We start from the raw sequence: 27,243 nt of genomic DNA, 5'->3' as shown, positions 1-27,243 counted from the left end.
CCTTCCATCGCACGGCAATGGAAAACGGTAAGAGCTGGACTTATTCCTGGTCAGCCATGTGATTGAAAGAACATTGGAGCTCGTATCATCAATAGCTGTAATTCCATTCTACAACATGCACATGAAAAGTGCATCTTTTCACAGCAAATCGGGTTTGTTAATGTTGAACGTCTCTTTATGTAGTACGAATCATTAAGCTCACTGAATTAGTAAACAGAAGTTTGCAAATTTGCAGTGCTGCATACAAGATTCCAACTCCGTTCAAAATTGACACAACATTTTATAACTCAATGTAAGCGCTTGGAATTGTACTCAGGCTAATGACACACGTTATATTAAAGATTGGAAGCACATCATTTAATCTGACAACGTGCAGGAAAGACAGAATAAGAATTACACTCTCAAAGGCATTGGTGCAAGCACTATAGTTTCCTTTCTCAGTTTGCAACATAAAGCGCTCGACAGGGAGACATGGGTGTTACCTCCATTAGTATCTACCAGTGCTCATCGGTTTCTGTCAAACCATTAAAACTGGTCATCATAATGCTGATTGAAAGAAGCTGCAATTTAAAGACTGATGAACAGTGCAATTATACGGGCAGGATTAGGTACAAGGACATGGTAATCAGATTTATGTATTCATGGGATGACCAATCTGGCTGGTCACGTCACAGATCTGTAACTGTGGCATAACGAAAACCATTATTTTCAATGCTAAACATGTTTTGCGCTTTTTCAAACTAACTGACCCCAAGAAACTACCTTAAGCTTGAGTAGATATAATTCTAATAACGCTGAAAAGATGTTACATATTAATTGATGCACTAATTGCAACCAAGAAGCAATTCCTTTCTGAATTTCCTCTGGGGCACTGCAATTAAGCTCTAATCGTATATCCAATTTTTCGCATAGGGCTGCATGATTTGTCTTTAAATAGTCAGAATCTCTGAATAGCAGACGCATTGAATATCGGAAATATAAAATACACAGATCCATCAAGCTACCATACCATGGGGGCTGTAAAAGAATCAATTTCGTTGGGTTTTCTTTGCCTGAATCACTTTGATTCTAACAAGTACAGAGTGGCTTTTTTATTTATTTTCCCACAGGGCCTACGCTCCACTGGTCGGACCACATCTGTTGCCCATCCCTAATTTCTCTTCGAAGTTTTGACCTTTTTCAGATTATTCAGCAGTCAAACCATACAAATCGCAGCAGTACCACCTAAAGTTGAAATTTCGATCACAGGAAGTAACGCAACCTCAAAAGTGACTTCTTGGCTTGTCTGCAGAAGCAAATCAAAGTTGTTTTTCTTTTTTGTTTGCTTATTTCCAGCAACCTTTCAGGCCAAGAATCTTCATGAATACAAGCAAAAGAAAACCAATGTGCTCTTATTAAGGTCACCCTGGCGACCCAACGAATCACGTGACCTGCTCCTTTCAGGCAGTGAGCATTAGAAGTTACGGAACATGAAGCAGGCAAGAAAGGTTCAATTGGATTTGTGTTCATTTATTAGCTGTACTGAGATCCGCTGCCACTTTCATACACACTATTTTCAGTTTGCACTCAAATGAAGGATCATGAATTAGGGCCGTATGTGACATGGACAGCCAATTCCCTTTCATTATCATTTGCGCTTTTCGCAAAAAAATTATCTTTCTTTTACTCGTTTATGGGCGTCAATGGCTAGGCCAGCATTTATTGCCCATCCCTAATTCCCCTTGAGAAGTTGGTAGTGATCAGCCTTCTTGAACCGTTGCAGCTCACGTGGTGTAGGCACATCCACTGTGCTGATGGGAGGGCTTACCAGGATTTTGACCCAGCGACAGGGAAGGAACGGTGATATATCTTCTAATTCAGGAGGGTATTGCCTTGGAGTGGAAATTCCTAGTGGCGGTGTTCCCAGCAGCCTGCTGCTCTTGTCCTTCTAGGTGGTAGTGATGGTGGGTTTGGAAAGTGCTGTCTTGGTGACTCCCTGTGCGTCGCTGGTGGAGGGATTGCATTTTTGTTGATGGGGTGCTAATCTAGCGGGGTCTTTTGCTCTGGACGGTATCAAGCTTCTTGCCTGTTATTGGAGCTGCACTCGTCCAGGCAAGTGGAGACTTTTCCATCACACGTCTGACTTCTGTCTTGTAGATGTTCCACAGGCTTTGCAGAGCAGGAGGTGAGTTTCACGTAGCGGGATTCCGAGCCTCTGACCTGCTCTTTTGGCACAGTATTCCTATGTGTGCTCCAGTTCAGTTTGTGGTCAATGGTTACATGCAAGATGATGATAGTAGGGGATTCAGCGATGGTAATGCTATTGAATGTCGAGGAGCGTTCGCCGGATTCTCACTTTCTGGAGATGGTCATTGCCTGGCACGTGTGTGGTCTAAATGTTACTTGCCACTTTTCGGCCCAAGCTTGGGCCCGGGTCTTGCTGCATTTGGACATGGGATGCTTCAGTTTCTGAGGCAACGCGGCTGGAGCTAAACATTGTCCAATCATGAGCAAACATTCCCACTTTTTATCTTATCATGTTAGGAATGTCTTTGACGAAGCATCTGAGGGTAGTTACGTCCAGGACACTACTCTGAGGAACCTCTGCGGTGATGTCCTGGAACTGAGATCATTCACCTCCAACAACCATAATCACTTTACTTTGTGCTAGGTACAAATTCCAATTCACCCTAATTTTTCTTGGACCCCTTGATGCCACATTTGTTCTAATGCTGCCTTCATGTCAAGGGCAGTCACTCTCACTTCAACCCAATCAAGTAATTTCACTGCGGAGGGAAGGTGGGGACGATTTGAATTTATCTAGGCAATTATGTGAAATCGAGGTTACCGAATTGATACCTCTTAATCCGGGGGCCCCGATTTTAAATGTCAGCGATGCGAATAGAATCAACCATATGAGATGGATAATGGTGAGAATTCGGGGGCTTGAAAATATTAATTTTTTAAATGATTCAAGGTGATATCTGAATTTATCAAAATGGCTATATTCTGTTCAATGTCAAGTTGATTGACAAATGCTAATGTCTGAGCACAAAAATCAAAGCAGAATGGCAATACTGTCATGTCCTGGGTAGAGGTAAGGTTTCAATAGCCTCGATATTTTGGTCAGCGGCCACGGCCTGGTGGTCATGGGTGGGGGGGGGGGGGGGGGGGGGGGGGGAAAGTCTGGGTGATTGTGGGATCGCTTGCGATGCGGAGTTGAGTTACACAGCTGCATGAGCAGGTATTAAACTGTCTAACATTTCCAGAGTAAGTATCCAGTGAAGTGCCGTGTATCGGATTGGCAGGAATCAGCCGATGAGAAGTTAATACTTCCCAGGAGATATTCTCGTATGTTAAACGTCAGGTGCCCCATGTATTTAGTTAATCAACGCAAAACTGTGCAGTCTGTCTTTTTATTTGCTTCATTCGTGGGGTGTTGGCGTCGCTGGATAGGCCAACATTTATTGCCCATCTCTAATTGCCCTTGAGAAGGTAGTGGTGAGCTGCCTTCTTGAACAGCTGCAGTCCATGTGGTGTAGGTACACTCCAGTGCTGCTCGGGAGGGAGTTCCAGGATTTTGACCCAGCGACAGCGAAAGAGCGGCTATACAATTCCAAGTCAGGATGGCAAGTGTCTTGGAGGGGAACTTCCGGATGGTGGTATTCTCATTTAGCTGCTGCCATTGTTCTTCTAGAAGGTAGCGGCCAAGTGATGGAACGGGCTGCCTAAGGGGCCTTGCAGAGTTCCTGCTGTACGTCTGCTGGCCGTCATTCTGCGACGGTTCATCGGCGAGATGGTATCAAGGCCCTGGATGTATGACTCTACACCTTAAGTGCCCATGAAACACTTCCGTCTATTCCTGATGCTTAGCAAAGCCGAGGGCGTCTAATTCAATGAATCATCGACTTGCTTTGATTTAAGTTGTCCAGTTACGAAAGATGGAACGTTCTCAGTTGCCTACCCAAGTCATCTCAGCCTCACTTAATCCCTGGTATCTCTCTTTTTCTCTCTATATTCTCACAGCCTGATTCAAGAATTTAAAGCATGACATTCTTTGAACTCCATTATCATGTCTGAAATTCAAGACACTGTTGTATTATCTACACCTTTATCAGGGTTAATGGAATCCTACACTTCTTTTTGGTCTCAGCAACATGTAGCCGCCTGTTTTCACTCCCTGCTTCATTATTTTCCTGATCTTTATCGTTTGACCATTACGTTGCTTCTACTAAAACATTTTGTCAGGAGAGGCCCTGGCTATAATTTCCACCGACTTTCAGCTGCTTTTAACCATAACATCTCACAAGCAGAGTTAAAATAATGTTCATTATAAACATATACATATTTCAATTCGTGAAACTAGAATTAAATCAGTCAGTCATAATTTCTGAAATAGTTCTCGTTAATAAGCGTTAAAAGCCGATGTATGAATCCAGGAATTCTCGAAGAATCGTCATTCTACCGTCCGTTTTGCACTAATCTCGAATGCAAGCTCACTCTACATTAGGAAAAGCCCAGGAGATTTGTCGCTTTTAATTCTCAAATTTATGCTTCAGCGTGGGAAAATGTTTCATGCTGAATGAAATGGTTATATGCACTGTGCATCTTCACATATTTATGTGATTTTATTTTTAGAAAGAAATGCATTATTTGTTTTCACCTAAATCGAGCAGGGATAAACTGCCTTGATTAGATTATTCCCCTATTTACCCCTGAATCGACAAAAAAATCGCTCGGAGTGCAAAATAACAGGAAGATTAAAACATTTCCTGGGGTTAAATGTTTTTAGATTAACACCTCTGTTAGATTAACACCTGTTGAATTATTTAGAGAATATTTAGTGTTTTTATGCATTTTTTTCCCTGCAGAGAAAGGAATGAAAAATGTTTTTGAAGCTAATTGATCAGGATGATGCATTCAATTCATTTTATGACGTGCGAATATTCAGTTGCTTCAAAGAACTTCCACTACCTAAAGCTTGTGACCCCGTTTATTGTTTTCAATGTCGGCAGAGCTTTATGTGAAATTAAGATTTTTTCAATTAGCTTTTTTCCTTGCTTGGGTGTCACGGTATCGGCATGCCAGAAATATAAAGTATTATATTTTATGAATCTTTTAAACACAATGATGCAATGAATGGTTCCGTATTTATTTAATATTTCACTGTTAAATAGGTGATATATTAAAAGAAATTGTCTGAAAAAAAGATTATTCATCTTCAAATAATGAGAAATCGCGGACTTCAGTGCCCAAAGAGAGATTCCCGACCAACTGAATTCACATTCATGTGGTATCCTTGCACTCCTACCTATAATGTCAGACACTCCTTCCACCGCAACTCCAGCGGGGGAAAAATATCACGACCTGTCTGCAAAGCTCTATGTTCGTCCTTCGCGATGCTGTCAAAGGAAAGGGTTTCCCGTGCGCTAATTATCGCAATACTCGATTCCCAGTGCGACTTTCCTGCAAGGTGCTGAATAATGCGGTTCCGCACCCGAAAGTTGGCGGCGTTCCGACTTCCAAACTCGTAGTCAGTGCACACCCAATAATATGGTAATTGCCGCGAATTAGCGGCAAAGGCTGGTTACAGCCCGTCAGGTCGCCCAATGAGAGCTGAAGGGCTCTGAGGCTAGGGGCTGGGACCCAGGACAAGGTGACTGCCAGCGCTCTAAAGAGCCCCCCTAGCCCAGGACAGTCTCAGGTATCCCATCAGATGATCTTTCGAGTGCACCTACTATAAATAGTGAAGATCTGTGCGTTTTCCAGTACAGCCAGATAATTCGATTTAAATTTTAACAAAAATAAAAGCAAACTAGTCAGATGATGGAAATCTGAAATGAAGGAAATACTGGGAACGCTCAGCAATTCTGGCAGCATCTAGGGGGAGGGAAAAAGAGTAAAAGTGTGAGTCGGCATGACTCCTCTTCAGGGCTGAAAAGAGGTAGAAATGAAGAGAGGCAAGAAGTATCAAAATGGAGGACAAAGTTCATGGAGCCAAGTTATTGAACTCAGTATTAAGCCCAGGAGGCTGTAAAGTTCCGAACTAGAAAATAAGGTGCTGTTCCTCCAGTTCCTCAATGCAAACTGGAGGAACAGCACCTCAACTTCCGATTGGGCACTTTAGAGCCTTCTGGTCACAACATTGAGTTCAAATACTTCAAACTCAGAACTCTGTCCTCTATGTTGATACTTTTCCAAACCATATCACCACACAAAGGCCAATTTGTAACTTGTTCTTATGTTTTGTCTTCATAGAAAGCTTTTTTTGCTTTTAACATATTCTGTTATATGATCTTTACGTCACTGTTAGAGGCTGTCTTAGTCTTTAACACTACCATTACCAGACCCTTTGTCATGTGTCCATAACATCTTTGTCAAATCTCTCCTGAGCTCCCACCGATCCATGACAGTCTATTCACTCCACTTAATCGACCCCCTCTCTTCCATACTATAAAACCCATCAGGTTTTTTGCATCCTTGACTGTCAGAAGAAGAGCCCTAAAGACTCGAAACGCTAAGTTTGCCGCTCCTTCCACAGATGTTGCCAACCTGCTAAGACTTTCCAACATTTTCTGTTTTCATTTTGCATTTTAGCTAATCTCTGCCAACCATGTCAAATATCATAGGCAGCAGATGTTTTAAAAATCATCCACCCTTCCAACGTTTGACATTCATGAGTTGTACATTTATTACATTTATCCATGCATAGGTATCTGCGCCATCAAAGCGTGGGGAGAGGCATTCTAGAAAGGGCAAACCTGCCTCCAGATTCAGTGAGGCCGCCATTGGTGCCTTCCTGCGTGCAGTACTTGGTAGGTGTGATCAGCTCGCTCCAAAGCTGTGAAGATCAGGAAGCACAGGCAGACTCATCCTGTGTAGAATTAGATGCCCGACGAGGTCAACAGTGTTGAGGTGGTGCGAAGGGCCTGGTCCCAGTGCCACAAGAAGCTCAATGGCCTCATGTGTTCAGCTGCAGGGAAATAAACCTCTGCCCATTGGGGTTGCATAGGTTCATCTGCACCTCTGTTGCGGTTTTATTGGCTCTCTCTGATCCTAGAAGCCTGGCAATTTCTGTCCCTTCCTGAGTAACCACAGCATCCTGAGCCTCACTGTGTTCCCTACTTCCTCCCACCCTTCTCATCCGCCTCCTCCTCATCCTGCTCTCCCCCTCACTGGACGCAATGTCTTCAAGTGAGGCCACAATCCCGATCTGTCTCAGACACTTTTCTCCCTTCACCCCTGGGTAATGGACAGGAAGATATTCACATGAAAACCCCTCTGAACCAGAGAAGAGTATTCCTCGTGAAATAAAAAAGTTCCAAAATGTTCCTCTGCCCACTCAAATGAGTAGACCCTCCAGTCAAAAAGTTTGAACTGCAACGCTGGGACCCTGGCCTCAGGTGCAGTTTTAAAACCCGCCCAGACCAGGGGCGGAATTTTACGGCCCCATCGTGGCGGGCACGTGGCCGTAAAATGCGGCTTACGGTCCAAACGTCCATTGACTTCAGCGGGGCCGTAAAAATCTGCCCAGGTTTACCGTTGAAAACACCGATTGCCCAACTGCCCTAAATCTCATCCCAAAGGCACATTATTGCCTTCTGGAGGTATTATTGCAGTGAGACGCGTAGTGAATGTGCTGAATTGCCTTTTAAATTGACATTTAATTAACACGTGCGGCTTCCCGATCTTTTGACACGAGCGAGTGCCGTATTATCGGAGAACAGCTTGTTTACGTCGTAAACGGCACAAGTCGTCATCATACCCAACGCACGCTCTGCGAAGCAGGAAACGATCCCGATCTCCAAGCGCATTATTCAACCCGAGGTTATTCCCAGTGTTGATTAAAGACAGAACAGCTAGCGAAGCCCTGAAATGTCCGGGCCATCAAGTTCTGCCTTTATGCTTTCGCACACCTATTGCATTGGTGATGCCATGTGATCCTGGATTCGAAATCTGATCAGTATAAATCTAGACGCCGAGTCGCAACTTTACAAATTGTTCGAGAATTCCACCCATTCGACAAATTCTGAGCTCAGCCAGTCGCCGAGAGGTGAAGTGTATTAATTTACTTCAATGAAGCCGTCATTAACGCCAGGCGTCGTTTAATCATATGCTTAAGCTCATCTCTGAATTTACGCTCAGAAATTGCGTAAATAAACGTGTTTGTGCAACAACTCAATGTCGTAAGGATATATTCAGATTGTTCCAGAATAGTTAATGGGCCGGTGTAATTGGCTTCTAATAATTGAGCATCTGTAAACTGTGCACAAAGATAAGACACTAACTTTACAGTCCATAAGGGTATGTAACTGCCGGATATGGCGAGTGATAAAATCATTGATTTTCAGCCGCTCTTCACCTCCGAGTCTTCCTGATCCTGATCACTGTTGTTTCCTCTGAACCCCCTTCTCACTCTATTAGCTCTTACAACGTGTCTTATAGTCAGCACGTTGAACGTCAAAATCAAAATAAATGGAATAAATGGGGTTAAAAGAGTTTCCAGCAAGAAAATGCAATCCATACGGGTAAGGTATGGAAGCTTGGTTTTCCAGAGCAGGACAATGGTGCATTGGCAATTATTACATGGGGTTCGTGTATAAAATAGAACGGAACACTCTGTAAACTGCTCAAATCAAACACCACTGCTATAACCATAGTTGCGGTTTTAAGCGTTAAATAGTTTCTTCCTAGCTTCTGGCAACAAATGGCCACAAACCGATCGAAGGTGAATGCAAAAGTCAACCAGACAGAACCATCAAACGAAAGGAAACACAGGAAGATGTCAAAGGAGTAAATTGGAGTATAGTTGAGGAACGAATACGTAAAATAAGAATCGTTTATGTCATGGAGTGTTGCATTAAGTATCAGGAGAGAGAAATCCGGCGCTGCCACAGCCACCAGGCATCGGGTGATGCACTTGGAGAGCTCGCAACGTCCGCGGGACAGAATCACAATTGTCACCAGATTAGCTGCAAAGAAGCGAATAGTTAAATTGGTAACTCTCCTGGTACTGATAGGATGACGAGTCGAGATTTATTTTGTTCGAAACAATCATGCACTGTTTATATTGATGTTACGCTTTTGGGAGAGCTGAAAAAAACAATGTTATTGTTTGGGACGCTGGTTTTGCCAAGTGCCAATATTATGCTGCATATTTTCGATATAAGGTTCAAGCGCCAAGGTGTAAAACTACAGATTCATCTGATTATGTGTGTCTCCGGAAGGCTGCCAAGTTTAAATTTGTCCGGTGGTTTCAGATGCTTTGGCTGAAATGCCGACAAGAATTTGCTGCCTAAGAATGTGCTAACACAAGCCTTGGGGTTTTCTTCTGATTGTCATAACTGAATGGAAATACATCAGCTCTTCCACAAGCATCTGTCTGAGGCAATTGTTCTTTAACACGTCCACAAACAATCTGGACTCAAGAAGCGGAAATATAATTGCAATATCATCAAATTGGGAATGTATTTCTGAAAAGAAAAACTGCAAGAAAATATAACAAAGTTGTAATAAGCTTGCATGACCGGCGTGAAAATAGCAACCCAAGTTTAATACAGATCTGTGTGACAGGACATAAGTGGCTAGGAGGCTTTAAGGGATCACATGCATGTTGAAAAATATTTGTCTAAACAGTGTCGATGAAGAGGCGGATCTGGTCGTACAGATATACTGTTCACTAAAGAAGTGATGCAAGATAATGAAACCATAAATATGCAAACAAATCACGGGATATAATTTCCATAAGGATGAAGTTTAAAAACGTACTCTCATACAAATTCATCTAAAACCCTCTTGGAGCGCTGTGAATACTCGTGATCTCACTAATATATAGACAGATTTGCGGTTGGGTTGGGGGGAGAGGGGGAGGAGGCACTGTAGAAGGTGCAAAATGTATTAGTAGAAGGATACCTCAAGTGACAACACAAACATTGCGCAATGATTAGCGTTAGATTCAGTCTTTTGAAAAAATGGACTAACCCGAGCCGTGTTTACTTCTACCGCTATAGAAGCCTGATCACTTTCAACGGCATCCCATATTCAAATATAAAAAAATCTGGAGCATTGCAGTCATCACATTTTGAAATAAAACAGGCTAATGCCTGCGCTCCAAAAACAGTAATACAGACGTTTTAATCTCAAACTGGCAAATAGGAAGTTTATGAAATACAATTGATCAAATAAATGTGCACGTTTGTGGTGGAATTTCTACGTTGCTTTTGTTTCAACTTAAAAACTATATAGTATATAATGAAGGATATGCATGATGCTTGTGATGTTGAAGAGCGTTCAGAACTAGACACAGAGCATGAGATATAGTCAGTTCCAAACTCGAACGGGGGTGAGCTGAGATGTTGGACATCGGCATCAAGAGGTCTTGAACATGTGAGATGCATATGAACTAGTGTGAAATAAGCTAGCGTTTTGGAAAATGAGCCCTAAAAAGGATCTTAATAGCCGCCTGAAAAGTCTCTGGAAGTTCATAGCCGTGGATAGCTACAAACCTTTGCTTGAACACCTCTGCACTTTAGGATGCTCATGGAAGGCTTTCTTATATTTTTGATACGCTGCACTGTCTATATAGACCAAATTAATTCAATCACTGATTTGCCGTAATGTAAGCTGTCCAATAACAAACCATGAAACGTACCCAATGGCCCGTGTCAGCGTCTCATGATCCCTGATATCATTTGTTTTTTTTCTACTCTCGGGCACATGTCCGCTCATTGACATTTCAAGGCTAATCCCCACCTAAGGAAATTAAAGCATGATGTTCCTTGTATCCAATGACGGTGAGAGAAATCCAGGATATTATATTCTCTGGTCCTTTATCTGGGTTTCTGGAATTAGAAAAAATTAACATCATTGAGTCTCAGAGAGGTACAGCCGTCTGTTTCCAAGCCTTAGTTGAATTTCTGCTGATATTTGCCCTTTCAACACTTCGTCACTTTTATTAAAGCACTTCGTCAAAGAAGATCCAGCCTGCAATTTCTCATTACTTGTAAGCCGCGTTTCACCACGGCACCTCAAAGACAGGTTAAAAACAAAACTTCATTTTGAAGTATTATCATATCACAGCGAGTGACCAGTCAGTCAAAGTGCCTAAGTTAGTTTTCGCTAATTAACAAGAAAAGCCGAAGTGAGGATTTCCAGGGATTCTCAATCAGCACGATGCCGTCCATTTTTTATTCATCACCATTGTTCAAACAAAAGTTCCTTTGGGATAACCCCATGAGCTGGCAATTGTTCCTTCTTATTCCCACATTATTGCATCAAAGCTGAAATTAATTTCTATTTAACCACATCCAATGAGGTGATTATACCAGCTAGTCCGTGGCTCATATTCATGTTCTTAATAAAAGCATTTCATTCGGTTTGAACAAGCCCGAACAATGAGGAGCTGAGCTGATTAGGCTACCACCCTTTTACTTTCTCTGGGCAATAAAATCTTCTGTGGTGTATAATAGCTGGCCCATATGAACATACATATGAACATATGAATTAGGAGCAGGAATCAGCCATTCAAACCCTCGAGCCTGCTCCGCGATTCAATAAGATCATGGTTGACTGTAATCCCAACTACCCCCGATAACATTCCACCCCCTTGCTCATCAAGGGTCTATCTAGCTCTGCCTTCCACCGCCTTTTGAGGAAAACCGGTCCAGAGACTCACCACACTGTGGCAGGAAAAATGACGTCATCACTGTCCTAAATGGCCGACCCATTATTGTTAAACAATGTCCACATAGTTCTAGATTCTCCCACAAACGAAACATTCTTTCCACATCAACCCTGCCAAGACCCCTCTGGATCTTATATGTTTCAATCAAGTTGCCTCTTGCTCTTTAAAACCCCAATGAGTACAAGCCTAGCCTGTTCAGCCTTGCCTCATAAGGCAACCACCCATTCCAATCAAAAGTCTAGTAAACTTTCCATAAATTATTTCCTTCCTTAACTAAGGTGCCAACATTGTACACTGCACTCTAAATGTAGCCTCAGCAATGCCCTGTACAACTGAAACATAACCTCTCTACTTCTGTAGAAAAAGTTATTAATTTTGCCTCCAATTTCCAACCCTCCATCACTTTCACCTGGTCCATTGCTGACACTTCCCTTCCTTTCCTTGACCTCACTGTCTCATTTTCTGGTGATAGAATGTCCGCCACATTCATTACAAGCCTACCTACTCCCACAGCTACCTCGACTACAGCTCCACAAACCCGCTTCCTGTAAGGACTCCATCCCATTCTCTCAGTTCCTTCGCCTCCGTCGCATCTGTTCTGATGATGCCACTTTCCAAAACAGTTCCTCTGACATGCCTTCTTTCTTCCTTAACCGAGGTTTTCCACCCACGGCGGTTGACCGCTCAACTGTGTCCGGCCCACTTCCAGCGCATCCTCTCCCTCCCAGAACCATGTTTGCAACATTTCAAACAAGTTAATTATGGAATATTGTTGTGATCATGTTTTTAATGCAATAAAGCACCCAAATGTCTGCACCCAAAAACACTGATACGGTTGAATCTAAACTTATTAAGTAAGTAAGTTCATGGACGATAGCCGATGAAATAATTGTAAATATTTTTGGTGGATTAGCGGCATTTACACTTTGTTATTGCATCATTTCCTTTTAATTAAATACTGTAATGATGTACATTTAAGAAGATGCATGAAGAATGAGATCAAGGAACGTCACAACTAGACACAGAAAGCGATAGTCAGTTAAATGCTGAAATAGAGATGAACTGAGATGTTGGATTTCGGCATCAACAAGCGTTGAGCGCTGTGACTGATATAGAAACTGGCATGATACGCACTGGGTTTTTGAGAAAATCAATTTGCATAAAGATCTTAATATCCGCCTGAAAAGTCCATGAAAGTGGCTGAGCGTCATATACCAAACCTTCCAAAAGTCCTAGACACACCCGAGCCTGAAAATTATATCTAAAATTGGACCTGAGCTGGTGGCAGCCATTTCCTTGGATTATATTCGTGGAAATGGTCTCCACTTTTCTCTTGATTTTGTTTTTCATAACATTGTAACAAAACTGGATTGATTCAGATTTTACATCGAGTTCAAACATGACTTAGAAATTGGTTGATCATTGTCATGAAGCTATTAATGTATATAATAGTATTGGAAAATATTTTTCTTTTAAAATAGAGTTTAGTCTGTGGGTGTGCCTTAATTGAATTAAAGCCAGTTAGTCTGGGTGCTTTGATGTGTACTAGCTTTGAGATGTAAGAGAGGTTGAGTGTATTTGCATTTTTTGAATACAGCATTCAAGAAAACAAGTGAAATCTGGCACATAGCGAGCAAAGACCAAGCAATATGTTTACATTATATGTTTATATTGCTAATAAAATTGGTACTATGAAAGGGGTTTTATTGTTAGAAGAGGCTGGTGATACAATGATAATTTACATTCTACGTATAACTTCAGCAGTTTTGTGTGTGCAGGGCAGAGGCAATGTAAGATCAAAGTAGCTGTAAGCCTACAACTGTTTCCACAGGAACCAAAGTGAAAGGAACCTCATTTTGAATTCGTACGGTGAAAATGCTTTGCCTGGTGCCTGGCTAAGTCTGTTGCAATGGAGATTAATTTGGGAATTTGTTAAAAGTTATGATAGTAGTAATTTGTAGCTATGTGTATATATTTTAACTTGTGTAAATTGATACGATGTTTCACTTAGCTTAATATAAAACCTCTCGAGGACTGGTGGCCTGATTCCTGAATTTAGAGTTGCATCTCAAATATACCACTTGAAATATATGTTATGACAGTTGTTTCAAGTTTCCCTCTGGGATTTTTAATTAACTCAGCTTTACCGAAGGGCTGTCACATAACAATCATGCTGTATAATTACGAGAATTAGGCTGTTGCCATGTGCTAGCTGTGCATACTGTCACTGTGTGCAAGAAAAAACATCGAATGTGCACAGTGCTTCCAGGCTTTATTTGTTACTTTGGCTGCAACACAATTAAAAGGAAAATGATTTTTGTGTCAAAGATCATTAGCTATAATTCCTAAACATATTGACTGGAAAGCAATGGAGCTGGAGGATTAAATGTCTAGTTGTTGATCAGCTAAGGCAAATATTAGTCGCAGAATCCAGGGTATAGAGGGAGTAAAACATGGCTTCAAAGCTATGAGTACAATGGGTGCCCAATGTAGTTGACACAAGCTTATCACTCTAGTCATATACATTTCAATTTCAACTGTGTGCCTCAGGTGTGGTTTGTCTGCCTTTCTGCCTGGAGATCTCAAATCTATCGGTTGCATTTAAATTTTGATTATGTAGCTCAGACAACGTCTATGAAAGATATTCATCGCATCAAAATCGAAGTAATTTCCGTTCATTAGGCTAGATTAACCCGTTTTGCATAAGTAACTATGTTTATCCAAGAACAACTTTTTTACGCAGAGGGTAGTGGGTGTCTGGAATTTGCTGCCCAAGTGGGTAGAGGCAGAAACTTTAAATTCTTTTTAAAAGTATCTGGATCTGCACCTAAAGTGCTGTAAACTGCAGGGCTATTGGGCCGGGTGCAGGAAGGTGGGATTAGAAAGGGTACCTGGGTGTCCTCGGGCTGGCATGGACAAGATGGGCCGAATGGCCTCCTTCTGTGCTGTAACTTTTCTGTGGTTCTATGGTTCTATTGTGTACAGCAACTTGTGCCTTACCACTCCGATGCATCATTTAGCCTAAAACTGAAACAAGATTTGTCGGGGAATTTGCCTGAAGGCATGTTATTTTTTTCACTTCTAATATTATGAGAAACAATATACCTGTTTTGCAGGGGAATAGCCACTGCAGATTCGTGCACTGCCTGGTGGTCACCCATTCCGTGCCTGCCTGTGGACGCTTAGCCTGCAGTGTGACCACCTCTCTATATGTGCTATGCACAATACTCTCCACCTCGCGGATGCTCCACAGTGTCCCCAGCCACAGCTCCATTCCGAAACCCAGGCTTCCAGGAGCTGCAGCTGGAGGCACCTCCTGCACACATGCTGGCCCCGGGCACTGGAAATTTTTTCGGCTTCCCACATAGAGCAGGTGGAGCACAGCACAGCTTTGAGCTCTCCTGTCATGACTTATCCATTTAAATTTAATTAAACCTTTTGGAAGGTACTTAATATCAAATAATATCAATTACTCTAGGGCCCTTCTTCCCTGCTCCTCGTTGTTACAGAATATAGCCCTTACAAACGATGAACCACAAAATAAGACCTTAAAAACTATAAGCGATAAAAGTAGTAAATACTTACCCGACCATACTCACGATACGCAAAGGATCAACTCGATCCCTCCTCATCGATCTCCCTCAGTCAACAAATTCCAACATAAACACTCTGCTGCAGCCCAAAGCAGCACTTCAGTGCAGACAAAGTCAGCACTGTAAGATGGCCTGTTTTATACTCTGTGAATCTAGCCTCTGAAAACCCGTTAAAGCCGGTTATCTAATTAACTAGTTGTAGCTGCAGCAGAGTCTGTATAAGCCCTGTTTTAAAGCTGACCTAAAACTCACCTTCTTCCAACCCAAACAGCAACTTTCAGTTAATTACTAAATTAAATAAAGACTAGACTGTAGATAGAAATTAACCCTTAAGTTCCCTCAGCCATCAAACTCCAACTTAAGCACTCTACTGCAGCCCAGAGCAGCATTCCAGTGATAAATAAGAAGTTTGCCTCTGTCTTTACCAAGGAAGCAGGTTCTACCAGAATCATCGTGAAATCGGAAGTAGCTGAGGTGCCAAGTGGTCTAAAATAGATAAGAAGGAGACATTGGAAAGGATTGCGGTACTTAAAGTTGGTCAGTCACCAGGACCGAATCGGATGCATCTGAGAATGCTGAGCAAAGTGAGGATGGAAAATGCGAATGCATTGACTGTAATTTTTCAATCCTTCCTTGATACAGAGGTGGTGATAGAGCGATAAAGAACCACAACGGTTACACCATTATTTAGAATAGGGTAGACAGATAAACCCACCAACCATTTAACAATGAGTTTAAACTTGGTAATGGAAAAGGCTTTCTAAATAATAAGCCGAGAGAAAATAAACAGTCACTCGGGCAAGTGTGGATTAATTAAGGAAAACCAGCAGGAATTTGTTAACGGCAAATCGGGTTTAACTAATTTGATTCAGTTTTTTGATGAGTTAGCAGGGAAGGTTGATTTGGGGACTGCGGTCGATCTGGTGTTTATGGACTAAAGTGCTATATAACTTTGACCAATGTCCTCACGGGAGGTTCAGAGTGTGATTGGGGAAAGTTTAAACTAAATTGGCAAAGGAACAGGCACCAGCATGTGTAAGTAGAAGGAAGTAATGAGGTGCATGAAGGAATGCGAGTCTTGGAAAGACTAAAAGGAAGTAATACCATGTAGATAGGAACAGACAAAGAAGGCCGACGAGGAATTAAAAAAAACAAGATTAGAATGCATGTATGCAAACCCACAAAGTGTGACTAAGACTGGCGAGCTACAAGCACAAGTAAACAGGTGGGAATAAGATGTAGTGGCAATAACAAGAAAGTGACTTTAAAGTGGTGAGGACTGGGCACACAATATTCAAGAAAACAAAGTTGTCAGAAAAGATACCGGAGGAAAGAAAGGGCGGTGAGGAGGCAGTATTTCTTTTGGAAAGTATGATTCAATTTGCCATTCACACCTCTTCTAGACACACCTTTTATTTGTTTACTTGATCGATACCCACTCCCTTTGACTTTGTACCGTTGAAACCTTGTTGTCATGCAATCTCTCCTGCCCTCCAGCCTATCACAATCCTTCAGCTATGTTCTTTTTCTCATCTTCCCAGTTTTCACTTGCTCAAAACCATAACATTTCTAACTTTTCCCAGTTCTGATGAAATGTCACAGAACAGGTGCTGCTTGACATACTGAGTATTTCCAGCACTTTTTTTTTCGGTTTTTATTTCCTCCAATTAAATGTTCCGAAGAGTCGTTGGTACCTGCTGCAACCTCAGTCTCAGCTTTGACCCCGATATGAGCTTCCAACGCCATCATTAAGTCCGTCGATTTGTGCCCCAACCCCATTCCCCACTACCACCACCACAGCTCATCCGCTGCTGAAACCCGCATCCATTCCTTTGTTGCCCCTAGTTTTGACCCTTGAACACCCTCCTGACCAGCCTCCCATATCCTACCCCCCATAAACGGCCAAACTCTGCCACGCGTGTCCTTACTGGCATTAAATATTCCTTCGCGCCTGTTCTCGCTGACCTACGTTGTCTCTCGGTTAGGCAACAGCTCGATTTTAAAGTTGTCATACTGCTTCACATATCTCCACATGTCATCGCCCCTACCTATCTCTGTAAACTCTTCCAGCTCCACCACACTCCGAGATACTTGCCCTAATCTGGCCCCATAAACATCCACAATTTTAATCGCTCCAATTTTGATGGCCAAGCCTCCAGCTGCCTAGGCCCTAACTCAGCGATTTCCCTATACGTCTCCCCTCTTTTTCTTTCTTCATTTAAAATGCTCTTTAAAAGTTAAAATGGTTATGGAATTAACACCTGGGCAGAAATCCTTACGAGGGGCACTAATAATAACAAGGGTCGGATAATAAATCTCCTGGAGCTCGAAAAGTGTCAGCTATACCGGTTGCTCTTTGACCAAGCCTTTGGCTATTTACCCTCAGCTGTCTCTATGTAGTTTAGTGTCAATCTTTCTGAATAACCTGCCTCTGAATTGCGGTTGGACATTTTGCTAAACTAAAGATGCAACAACAATGCAAGTTGTTGCGTTGCGTTCAATATCCATTTGGAAGTCGGCACTGAATCTGCTTCTACTGGCAACGCGTACTACATTCCAGAGCATAACAAACTGCTGCAAGATATATTTCTCCTCATAGTCCTCCTGCATTTGTTTAACAATTACCTTAACTGCCCCCACCCCTCCTCCCCCCGCCCCCCACGCCGCCCCGCCCCCGCCCCGCCAGTGGTTACATCCCCTCCCGGACTATTGTCTCAAAACCCTTTCTGATTTTGAACGATTCCGTCAGCCCTCCTGTCAACATTACGAACATACAAACAAGGAGCAGGAGAAGGCCATTCAGCCCATCGAGCCTGTTCTCTGCTCTAATTAGGAAATAAAACGGCTTTCCTCTTCTCTATATATAATTAAAATCCATGTTAAAAGAGAAGTTCAGGGATTAGAGTTTGGTCTTATGTGAATTGCTCTTAGTCCGCTGCTGAAAGTGAGAAAATAAGCATAAGAAAGATTTAAGAATGAGTTATTTGGAATGTTTCTCTGAAACAGCATTTGCCGACGGGTTCCCAGGAATTGTGCCAATAACTCCAGTCAGTCCCAACCGATTGTAAACCTTTAGTTACTAATAGTTACATTACAGTTACAGTGATGGAGCTACTGGAATCTTGTCGCACGGGCCCCTGGGCTTCTATTAATATTTAAGCGGATAACTCAGAAATGTTTCAGCGCTTAAAGCAGGTAAATGGTTACAATTGACTCAGGATGAGGTCCATGGTTATATATGCACGGCAAAGATTCCGGCTGATGCACACACATTTTTCGGGGTGTCTGGGAATGTGTCGGTATTTTAAATAATACGGCCATACAACATTGATTGTCATGGGTCTGCAGAAATGAGTGAAGAATTTTGGCGGGAGATCGTCTACATGGTTTGGTTTCACTAAGTGAGAGTTTGATATTTCTATGAAATTTCATGACCACAATCTATCCCAGAAATCATCACAAACCTGTCAATGAAATGGTTCTGGGCTCACCCAAAGCTGTCAGATTGCGGAGCTCACATACTTCCTGCATCAGTGGGCTTTTCTTTTGTAGAGAGGGGCGGGGTCGGGGGGTGGGAGGGGAAATGGGGGAGGTGGGGAGGATTCATTTCCTACATGACTAATAGCTGGCTGCACCTATTTTAAATATTGCAGCAAGTTGCGTGAAGGAGATAAACTGTATATGTCTGATCAATCATTGTCAATAATGTTAGCCTGTGACACACTACTAGTTACAGCTTTCCAACCCAAACATGACCCATCTATTAGGAACTCCCTGTTCCTAATAGCTAACCAATCCTCTATCCATTCTAAAATGTCATCACGAGCTCTTATTTTGTGTGCTAACCTTTCGTGGCACCTCATCAAATGCCATTTGGAAATCTAAGTACACCACATCTACAGGTTCCCTTCTTGTCACTTCCTCAAAGAATTCTAATAAATTGGTCAGACATGATTTCCCTTTCACAAAATTAGGTTAACTCTGCCTAATTATATAATCATTTTCTAAATGCCCTGCCATTACTTTCTTAATCATGGATTTTAGCATTTTCCTTAGGCTAACTGGCATATAGTTTCCTCCTTTCTATATCCTTCCTTTCTTAAGTAGATTTATTACATTTGCAATTTTCCAATCAGATGGGACCTTTCCAGAAGCTAGGGAATTTTGGCAGATTACAACCAATGCATCTACTATCTGTGCAGCCATTTATTTTAAGATCCGAAGGTGCAGGCCATCAGGTGCATGTGACTTGTGAGATTTCAGTTCTAATAGTTTTCCTAGCACATCTCCCCTGGTCATGAGCCCTCCCCTACCCCCCACCCCCACCCACCAGCAGCACCACACACCCCATCCCTCACACCCTCCCAACACCCCCACACACAAATACACATTATTGGTTTAAAGCCCTACCACCCTAGATATACGACTCGCCAGAACACTGGACACAGCATGGTTCAGGTGAAGACCATCCCAATGGTACAGCGCCCACTTTCCCCAGTATTGGTTCCAGTGCCGCATGAATTGAAACCCATCTCTCCCACATCATTCTTTGAGCCATGCATTCAACTCTCTAATCTTATTTACCCTACACCAATTTGCTCGTGGCTTAGGTCATAATCATTACCTTTGGGGCTCTCCTTTCTACTTTTTCCCCTAGCTGTTCATAATCCTTAAGTAGAGCCTCTTTCCTAGTCCTGTGAGTGTCATTGGTACCCACATCGACCATGGAAACTGGATCATGCCCCTCCCACTTCAAGTTCCTTCCCAGCCCTGAACAGATGTTCCAAACCCTGACACCAGACAGGCAACATAACCGTCTGTACTTCTGGTTTTGGCTGCAGAGAACTGTGTCAATACCCCGACTATACTGTCCCCTACTACCAATATATTCCTATTAACTCCCCCCAACTTGAATGGCTCCCTGCACCATGGTGCCATGGTCAGTTCGTTCATCCTACCTGCAGCCCCCGCTCTCGGTCAGCTACAAGAACTGCACAGTCGGACTGTGGCCTGAGCCTCCTCCTCCACTTCCATCTTCTTGATCGCCATGCCTGCCTTTCTCGCAGTCATACCTTCCTGCCCCTGACAACAGACAAAATCTGAAGAACCTAGCCTAGGGGGTGTGACTTCCTTCTGGGACAAAGTATCTAGGTAACATTCCCCCATCCTGACACAGTGTACTGAGCTCGGACTCCAGCTCATCAACTCTGAGCCAAAGCTCTTCGAGCTACAGGTACTTGTGGCTCCCATGGATCACACCGGCTCCCACGCGCATCAGCTGCAACACATCATCGGCCCTGTCTTCCTTATTACGTTATATTTAACTAAAGAGGTTTCAAATATTTTTAATTTCCCAGCTCCTAATTTTAACGCGCACCCTGCAGGAAATACTCACCAACCAATCACTTACCTTTTACCCTGTGATAACATACACACATTCACATACATAAGCAGACGCGCACACAACAATGCAAATACAAACATACGCACACATAAAGTCAGACACACATACATATACATGCAGACACGCCCGCATATCCTTTTGAGAATCTCCATGTTTTATTTCACGCACAGAGTTGCACTTATATTAATCCTGTAATGATTTATGTCAAGTGACCTTGCGATGCAGTAGGTAGCGTCTCTACCACCTGAGCCAGGCGCTCCGAGTACGAGTCCACCTTGAGGAGCTGATAGCCCAGGAAGGTGTGGCCACACAGGTGGAGTGTGAGTCTGCAACATAAGCCAGTGGCAGGCAGTAAGAGTGGGAGCGATTCCTGGTTAAAGAGGGTAGCAACAAAGCAGAATGCATGATGAATTTAATTACAAATTTAACACAGGAGCGCGAAAGACATCGCCCTCTTTAACTGTGGCTATTCAGTTACCAAGTAAATTGTAGAATTTGTACCTAATAATATCCCTCCAATGAATACCGTATCTCAAACAGTTGCAACATGTCCAGCAATTCAAACCAACTGACCAAAACAATATGAGACCTTGAGAATAGCCAACTGATGGATGAAAGGAGGCTCCTTTTAATGAATGCTATCAGAATTGTTCGGTTTTGGAGGTTTTGAAATCAATTTTAGCGCTAATTAAACTCTGCCACCACAGGGACCTAAATTGGCTGTCGTAATCTGTTTGTTCAATTTTTTTTCGGAAAAAAAATCTAATGAGGTAACCTCAATGTCCCCGTGGAGATCGCACGGAATATAAATTTAAGGCTCTGGAAATGTACCGTCTCAGAGTTTGATTCGAGGAGAATGCTTGCAGCACGGAGGGACAGATCACCTCACACAGAAAATGCATCTTCCGATTGACAGGATCATTAAAATATATTACATGATCCTCGCCGTCATTGGTATTCCTGGTAAGAGACGACAATCGTCGTGCAAATGTATGTGTCAGCTGCCTTCTGAATTTGCTCATTCACTGATATATTCTGACAGTTATGCAATCACCCGATATCGTTTCGATAAGTAGGATGTCCCAAACTTCATATTCTGTTATAACTTTGTCTTACTTAAATTCTTGTTTCTGTTTATCTCTCGTGGCCAAGTTAAGTTGTCAAATTTAGTGGAATTCCTCATAACCTTGCCCCCACATAAAGTATGGATGTTACTGTTGTGGAGATTCCCCCCTACCCACCCCCCCATCCCCATCCCCATCTCACCCCATTTATGTCTATCTGCATGTCCTCTATTCCTCTCTCCCTCATGTATCTAACTTCCTCTGATATAGATCTATGTTGCTCCCCTCAAATACTCCACTGTCTCTGTGTAAAGTGTTCTCTCCTAAATTCCTTACTGCATTTATTTTTGGCTAGCTTACATCGATAAATGGAAATATATTCCCCACGATCATCCTATCAACCTCCTTCATCATGTTAAAGGTCACCACTCAGCATTCTCTTATCCAGAGATCCCAAGCCTATTCAATCTCTTTCTGGAAGTTATAACCTCACAGTTCTGATAAAATCTCAGTTTAAAAAAAAGGTTGCACTTTCCCCGGGGTCTTGATATGCTTTTTTTGCAATATGGATACCAGAACTCTGTGCACGGTATGCTAAGGGTCATATAACCAAAATTCCAAAAGGTTAAATATACCCTTTCTGCTTTTCAATTCAATTATTTTCTCAAATTGTTCATGGGGTGTGGGCATCACTGACAAGGCCACCATTGGTTGACCATCCCTAATTGCTCTTGAACTGGTTGCTTGCTAGGAAGAAAGTTGAGCCAACCACATTGCTGTGGGTCTCAGGTCACATGTAGGCCAGACCAGGCATATTTCCTTCCCTGAAGGACATTAGTGAACCAGATGGGCTCTGACAACATTAGATGATAGCTTCATGGTCACAATTACTGAGGCTGGCTTTATATTCCAAACTTTGAGTTGAATATAAATTCCACCAGCTGTAGTGGTGGGATTTGAACCCATATCCGCAGATCATTATGCTGGGCCTCCAAATTATTAGTCCAAAGACATTGTCGGTCCACCATCATCTAGCCTACTCCTGTAGCAAGGAATTCCAATGCTTTTTTTTGTGCCTACTGGTCTTGTTAATCTGCGTTGCTTCTTCAAATGATTTGTGGCTCTGTGCTGCGGAAACATTCTTTACCCTTTAGCCTATTCAGATGTGTTTTTTTTCTCCAAATACCTTATTCTTCCTGCCAAGATGCCGCACGTCACACTTGGTAATATTGAAATTAATTTGCCGTTGAGACTCCCATTCTAGTAGTTTGTGGATCTCTTCAGGCATCTCCTTGCATTCTCCCTCTATATTATTTTAACTCCCATTTTGGATTCCTCTGCTAATTTGAATTTGTGTTCCTGATACCCAAGACCAAATCGTTTATGCAAATGGTGAGCAATGGTAGCCCCAGCACTGAAAGTTGTAGAACATCACATCTCACATTGTGTCAACCCGAGTAAATACCTTAAACCCCTACTCCATGTTCATTTTTGTTTGTTACAGTCTAGATATCCCTTAACTCCACTTGCACTGAGAATAGTCAGGAGTCTGCTATATTGTACCTTATCGAAAGCCCTTTCAAAGTTCAATATATTGCATCTAGAGCATTACCCTCAGCTTCTCTTTCTGATACGCATTGAAAGAATTCAGCAAGGTGGGTTGAGCATGACATTCCCTTATGGAATATGTGCTGACCAAACTTCTTTATATTTTGTGCTTCTAGATTTGTCTTTTTCCATGTTACATCTTTTTGTAAGGATTCCAGGTTCTTTGCTAACACGGGCGTTAAGGTGACTGCTCCGTAGTCTATTTCTTTCTCTAGAGATTGTTATGAAGATGGAATCCCCCTTTTTCACGCTCTACTCCACATCCACATGCTCACGCTGCTACCGCTGTCCCACACGGCGACCTTCTTCTTTCCCTCGGAGGTTGGATCTGCACTCGCACTGCGCATTTCAATTTCTGCCCCTGTCAATCCGTCCCTCGGTCATCCAAAGTTCAATAAACCCGAGTTGTTCTCAAACCGGCAGTAAGCAGGATTGTGCCTGGCCTGCACCATTCAGTCATTGCCAAGCCGTTTTCCCTCCACCATCTAAAGGTACCATTTGCAACCGTCTCCACTCACTCACCATTACGCTGGAATACCGCTCTCCCCCAGCAGCTCTGAGCTGGTAATGGATACCCTCGCAGGTTCCTGACCTAATTTCCTGTGCAGTGCCCTTATTGCAAAATACAGGAATGTTGACCGAGGGTATGAATACTGGCTTATCCCCACACTCAGCTGGCGCCACGATCGCATCATGTATGAGGCCTAACAATTCTGCATTTATTCCGAGTTAACTCCCGCACTCTCCATATTCCATGCACAACAATCGCCCCTACTTTGGGGAGACCAAACTCACACTTGGATGATCTCTTTGCCAGACACTTCCATTCAGTCCGCCATTGAGGTAAATTTTATTCAGCATCCGAATCCAACTCTGACCTCTCTGTCCTCGACCTTATGCACCGCTTCGCTGAAGCTTAACGAGGAACAGCCCCTTATCTCAATGAACCATGTTACTGTCTGCTGGACTTAACGCTTGTTTTTTTTTGTATATCGTAAACAACATTCTTTCTCAGATGGCACGTGCCGGTGATGGAGGATGACTGCATAGAGCCCCTGGGAGTGGAGGAGATATAGGCTGCTGCTTGTGGTAGGGACAATCCATTAACACCCAACCAGCCAGATGATCCTCACTCCTGGGGTCTATCTACCTTTCCCAGACTCATTCTAGGGTCACTGCAGCATTTTCTCCTCTTGGTCAGATTTCCCACCTGTCATTCATGATCTATTACTCTGCTGGAAACATTTATACCTCCTCTGGACCTAACTCCTTTTTTACTTACCTTTCATTTTGCGCCATTATCCCTTTTACCATTAACTCATTCCTGCCCTCTGCCCGATCATAGAGCTTCCCCTTGGCTCTTTCCTTCCCTAATGGTCATTGCTGTGCCCCCATGATTACTTTCAAACAGTTAATCTCTAATATCGCGTCCAGTTCTGATTTAAAAAGTTATCAGCCTGAAATGTTAACTGTTTCTCTCTACAGTTGGTGCCTGACCTGAATGTTTTCGGCATTGTTTTTCTTTTTAAATTTCATTCATAACTGTTCCTTCACTGCCACTGGGTTAAAACCCTGGAACTCCCTCCCTAACAGCACTGTGGGTGAGCCTACACTACTTGGACTGCAGCGGTTCAAGAAGACAGCTCACCCACCACCTTCTCAAGGGCAATTGGGGATGGGCAATGAATGCTGGCCAAACCAGCGACCCCCACATCACATGAATGTTTTAAAAAGTCCTTTTGGAAATACTTAGAACTAGGTAATAACATGGGTGGTTTACATAGGCGGGGAGCAGAGTTTCAAACAAGAATCCTGGAAAAAAAAATCAACGCAAACGTGCTGGAAATACTCGGTAGGCCCGACAGCAGCTGTGGAGAGAGAAATGGAATTAAAGTTTCGAGTCCAATATGACTCTTCTTCAGAAGGTGGAAGTGTAATGGATTTGATGCCATTGAAAAGGAGAGGGGGAGGGATAACAAAAGGGAAGGTCTAGGATAGGATAGAGGATAGGAGAGATTAAATGACAAAGATGTCACAATAAAAACCCTGAAAGTTTTGGCTTCCCACTGCTGGAGAGTCATCACGGTGACTCTTTTGCCCTTGATAGATTGCCTATCAGGAGCAGCTTGATTGAAAACCTGACTTCTAGGCGGGTAGGGACAAGCTGCAGAACCAGGTAGATGCAATCCAGGGATCCGGGTATGTGACCAACCCCACAACGATCCAATTGTAGACTGGGTGTTCCAATCCCAGGGAGCAAGGGTCTTTAACTGGGAGGGAGCTGATGGGGAGTGAGCTTGGAGGAGGGTTGAGTGGACAACCAGATGCACTCTTGTTCCTTCTGGCCCAAAAACAGTGCTGTCAAAGCACTTGCCTTATCTCTGGTGCTTTCCTCATCTCCCTTCAGCTGTGGGAGTTTCCCCTAGGCCTGAGAAAGTAGGCCCAACAAAGTTAAATCAGCCTCATTTAAAGTGTGTACATTGCCAACGTGCACCTTGGGAGTAGTTGGCTGCCCTGCCTTCCGTTCCACCCCTTGTTCAGCCTGGAAGGAGGACAGTTTGGAGGGCCGCTGGGGCGAGGGTTCAAGTTTTATGAAACTTTAAACCAGACACAGATAAAGAATGTTTGCTTTGCAATTTCCAACCTTTCCCCTTGTCTTTGTTTTTGTGTGCAGTTAACTTAGTTACAATTCTGATCCTGTCTCGGGGAAAGTGTGGGCTTTCTACGTGTACCACTTGCTACCTGGTGGCCATGGCAGCAGCGGATTTAATGGTCATTATCACTGAGGTCATGCTGCGGCACATCAATGGCTATTATTTCCCAATAATGATTTTCCTGAACATCACCCCTGTGTGCAGTGTTCGAGCTGTCCTGAGTCGCGCAGCCACAGACTGTTCTGTCTGGTTCACCGTTGACTTCACTTTTGATCGGTTTGTGGCCATTTGTTGCCAGAAGCTGAAGACAAAATATTGCACCGTGAAAACTGTGTGTGTGGTTCTAGCAACAACCTGCATCCTGCTCTGTTTGAAAAACATCCCCTTCTACTTTACGCTTGAACCTTCAGAGATAATCGACAATGTCCCATGGTTTTGTCATACAAAACCAAGCTATTTTACTGAGCCCGGATGGGTGGGATTTGACTGGTTTGACACGCTTTTAACCCCGTTGCCCCCATTTGTTTTAATCTTATTGCTCAACATCCTGACAGTCAGACACATTTTAATCGCCAGCCGAGTCCGTCAGGGCCTGAGGGGTCAGAGCAAGGGAGAGAATCGCAGTGACCCAGAGATGGAGAGCAGAAGGAAGTCTATGATTTTACTCTTCACCATATCCGGCAGCTTCATACTCCTGTGGTTGACATATGTTGTATATTTCCTATATATCATTACAGAAATAACTCCCAATTATTACAGGTATTCTTTGTACATCTTTCAGCAAGTCGGATCTATGCTGCAGAGTTTGAGTTGCTGTACAAACACATTTATTTACGGGGTGACTCAGTCCAAGTTCAGGGAGCAGTTGAAGAGCGCGGTGAAATATCCGGTTACATCCATTATTCAATTCATGAATAAACGAAACCACTGAGAACAGCGCGGAGCAGGGCCCCAGCGTTTCCCAGTCCAGAAATGTTACATTTCATTCCCGGCTTCCATCAACCAACCTGAAGATACAGCCAGCAACAAATGAACCACTGTGTCCAGGACAAGGTACTGTGGCTGACTGCAGAGTTGGACATTTTCTTCTGGGACTGGACCACTTCTTTATTGTATTCCACCTGAACTCTTCTATCGAAGAGACGATTGACATATTTGGTGCAGCGATTCATTTGCAGCCTCTGGAGTAAGAGCCCCAATGCCCCGGCAAACAGAGCAGAGCTCGGACTTTGCACCAGTGCTTCTCAAAAAGTTCCCC

The 27,243-nt window shown here is 43.1% G+C and overlaps 1 protein-coding gene across 1 annotated transcript; it reads left to right on the top strand.

The window, feature by feature from the left end:
- Positions 1–17: 17 nt before the first annotated feature.
- On the top strand, positions 18–26,916 carry LOC144695149 (putative G-protein coupled receptor 139). The gene is made up of 4 exons (XM_078566046.1): positions 18–27; positions 1,184–1,251; positions 2,137–2,293; positions 26,006–26,916. Exons 1-4 carry the CDS (start codon positions 18–20, stop codon positions 26,914–26,916), a joined length of 1,146 nt encoding a protein of 381 aa, XP_078422172.1.
- The last annotated feature ends 327 nt before the right edge of the window (positions 26,917–27,243 follow it).

Source organism: Cetorhinus maximus, chromosome 21, assembly GCF_964194155.1.
Source record: "Cetorhinus maximus chromosome 21, sCetMax3.hap1.1, whole genome shotgun sequence".
NCBI classification, from domain to species: Eukaryota; Metazoa; Chordata; class Chondrichthyes; order Lamniformes; family Cetorhinidae; genus Cetorhinus; species Cetorhinus maximus.
The sequence above is the reverse complement of the archived record's forward strand: the minus strand, read 5'-3'. Positions and strand labels throughout refer to the sequence as shown.

What these genes read in the sequence shown, in the direction of transcription:
- LOC144695149 (XM_078566046.1), top strand. An exon ending in TGAAATTTCGATCACAGGAA is followed by an intron (nt 1,252 to 2,136) that starts GTAACGCAACCT and finishes TCTGTCTTGTAG; the next exon opens with ATGTTCCACAGGCTTTGCAG. An exon ending in TAGTAGGGGATTCAGCGATG is followed by an intron (nt 2,294 to 26,005) that starts GTAATGCTATTG and finishes TTTTGTGTGCAG; the next exon opens with TTAACTTAGTTACAATTCTG.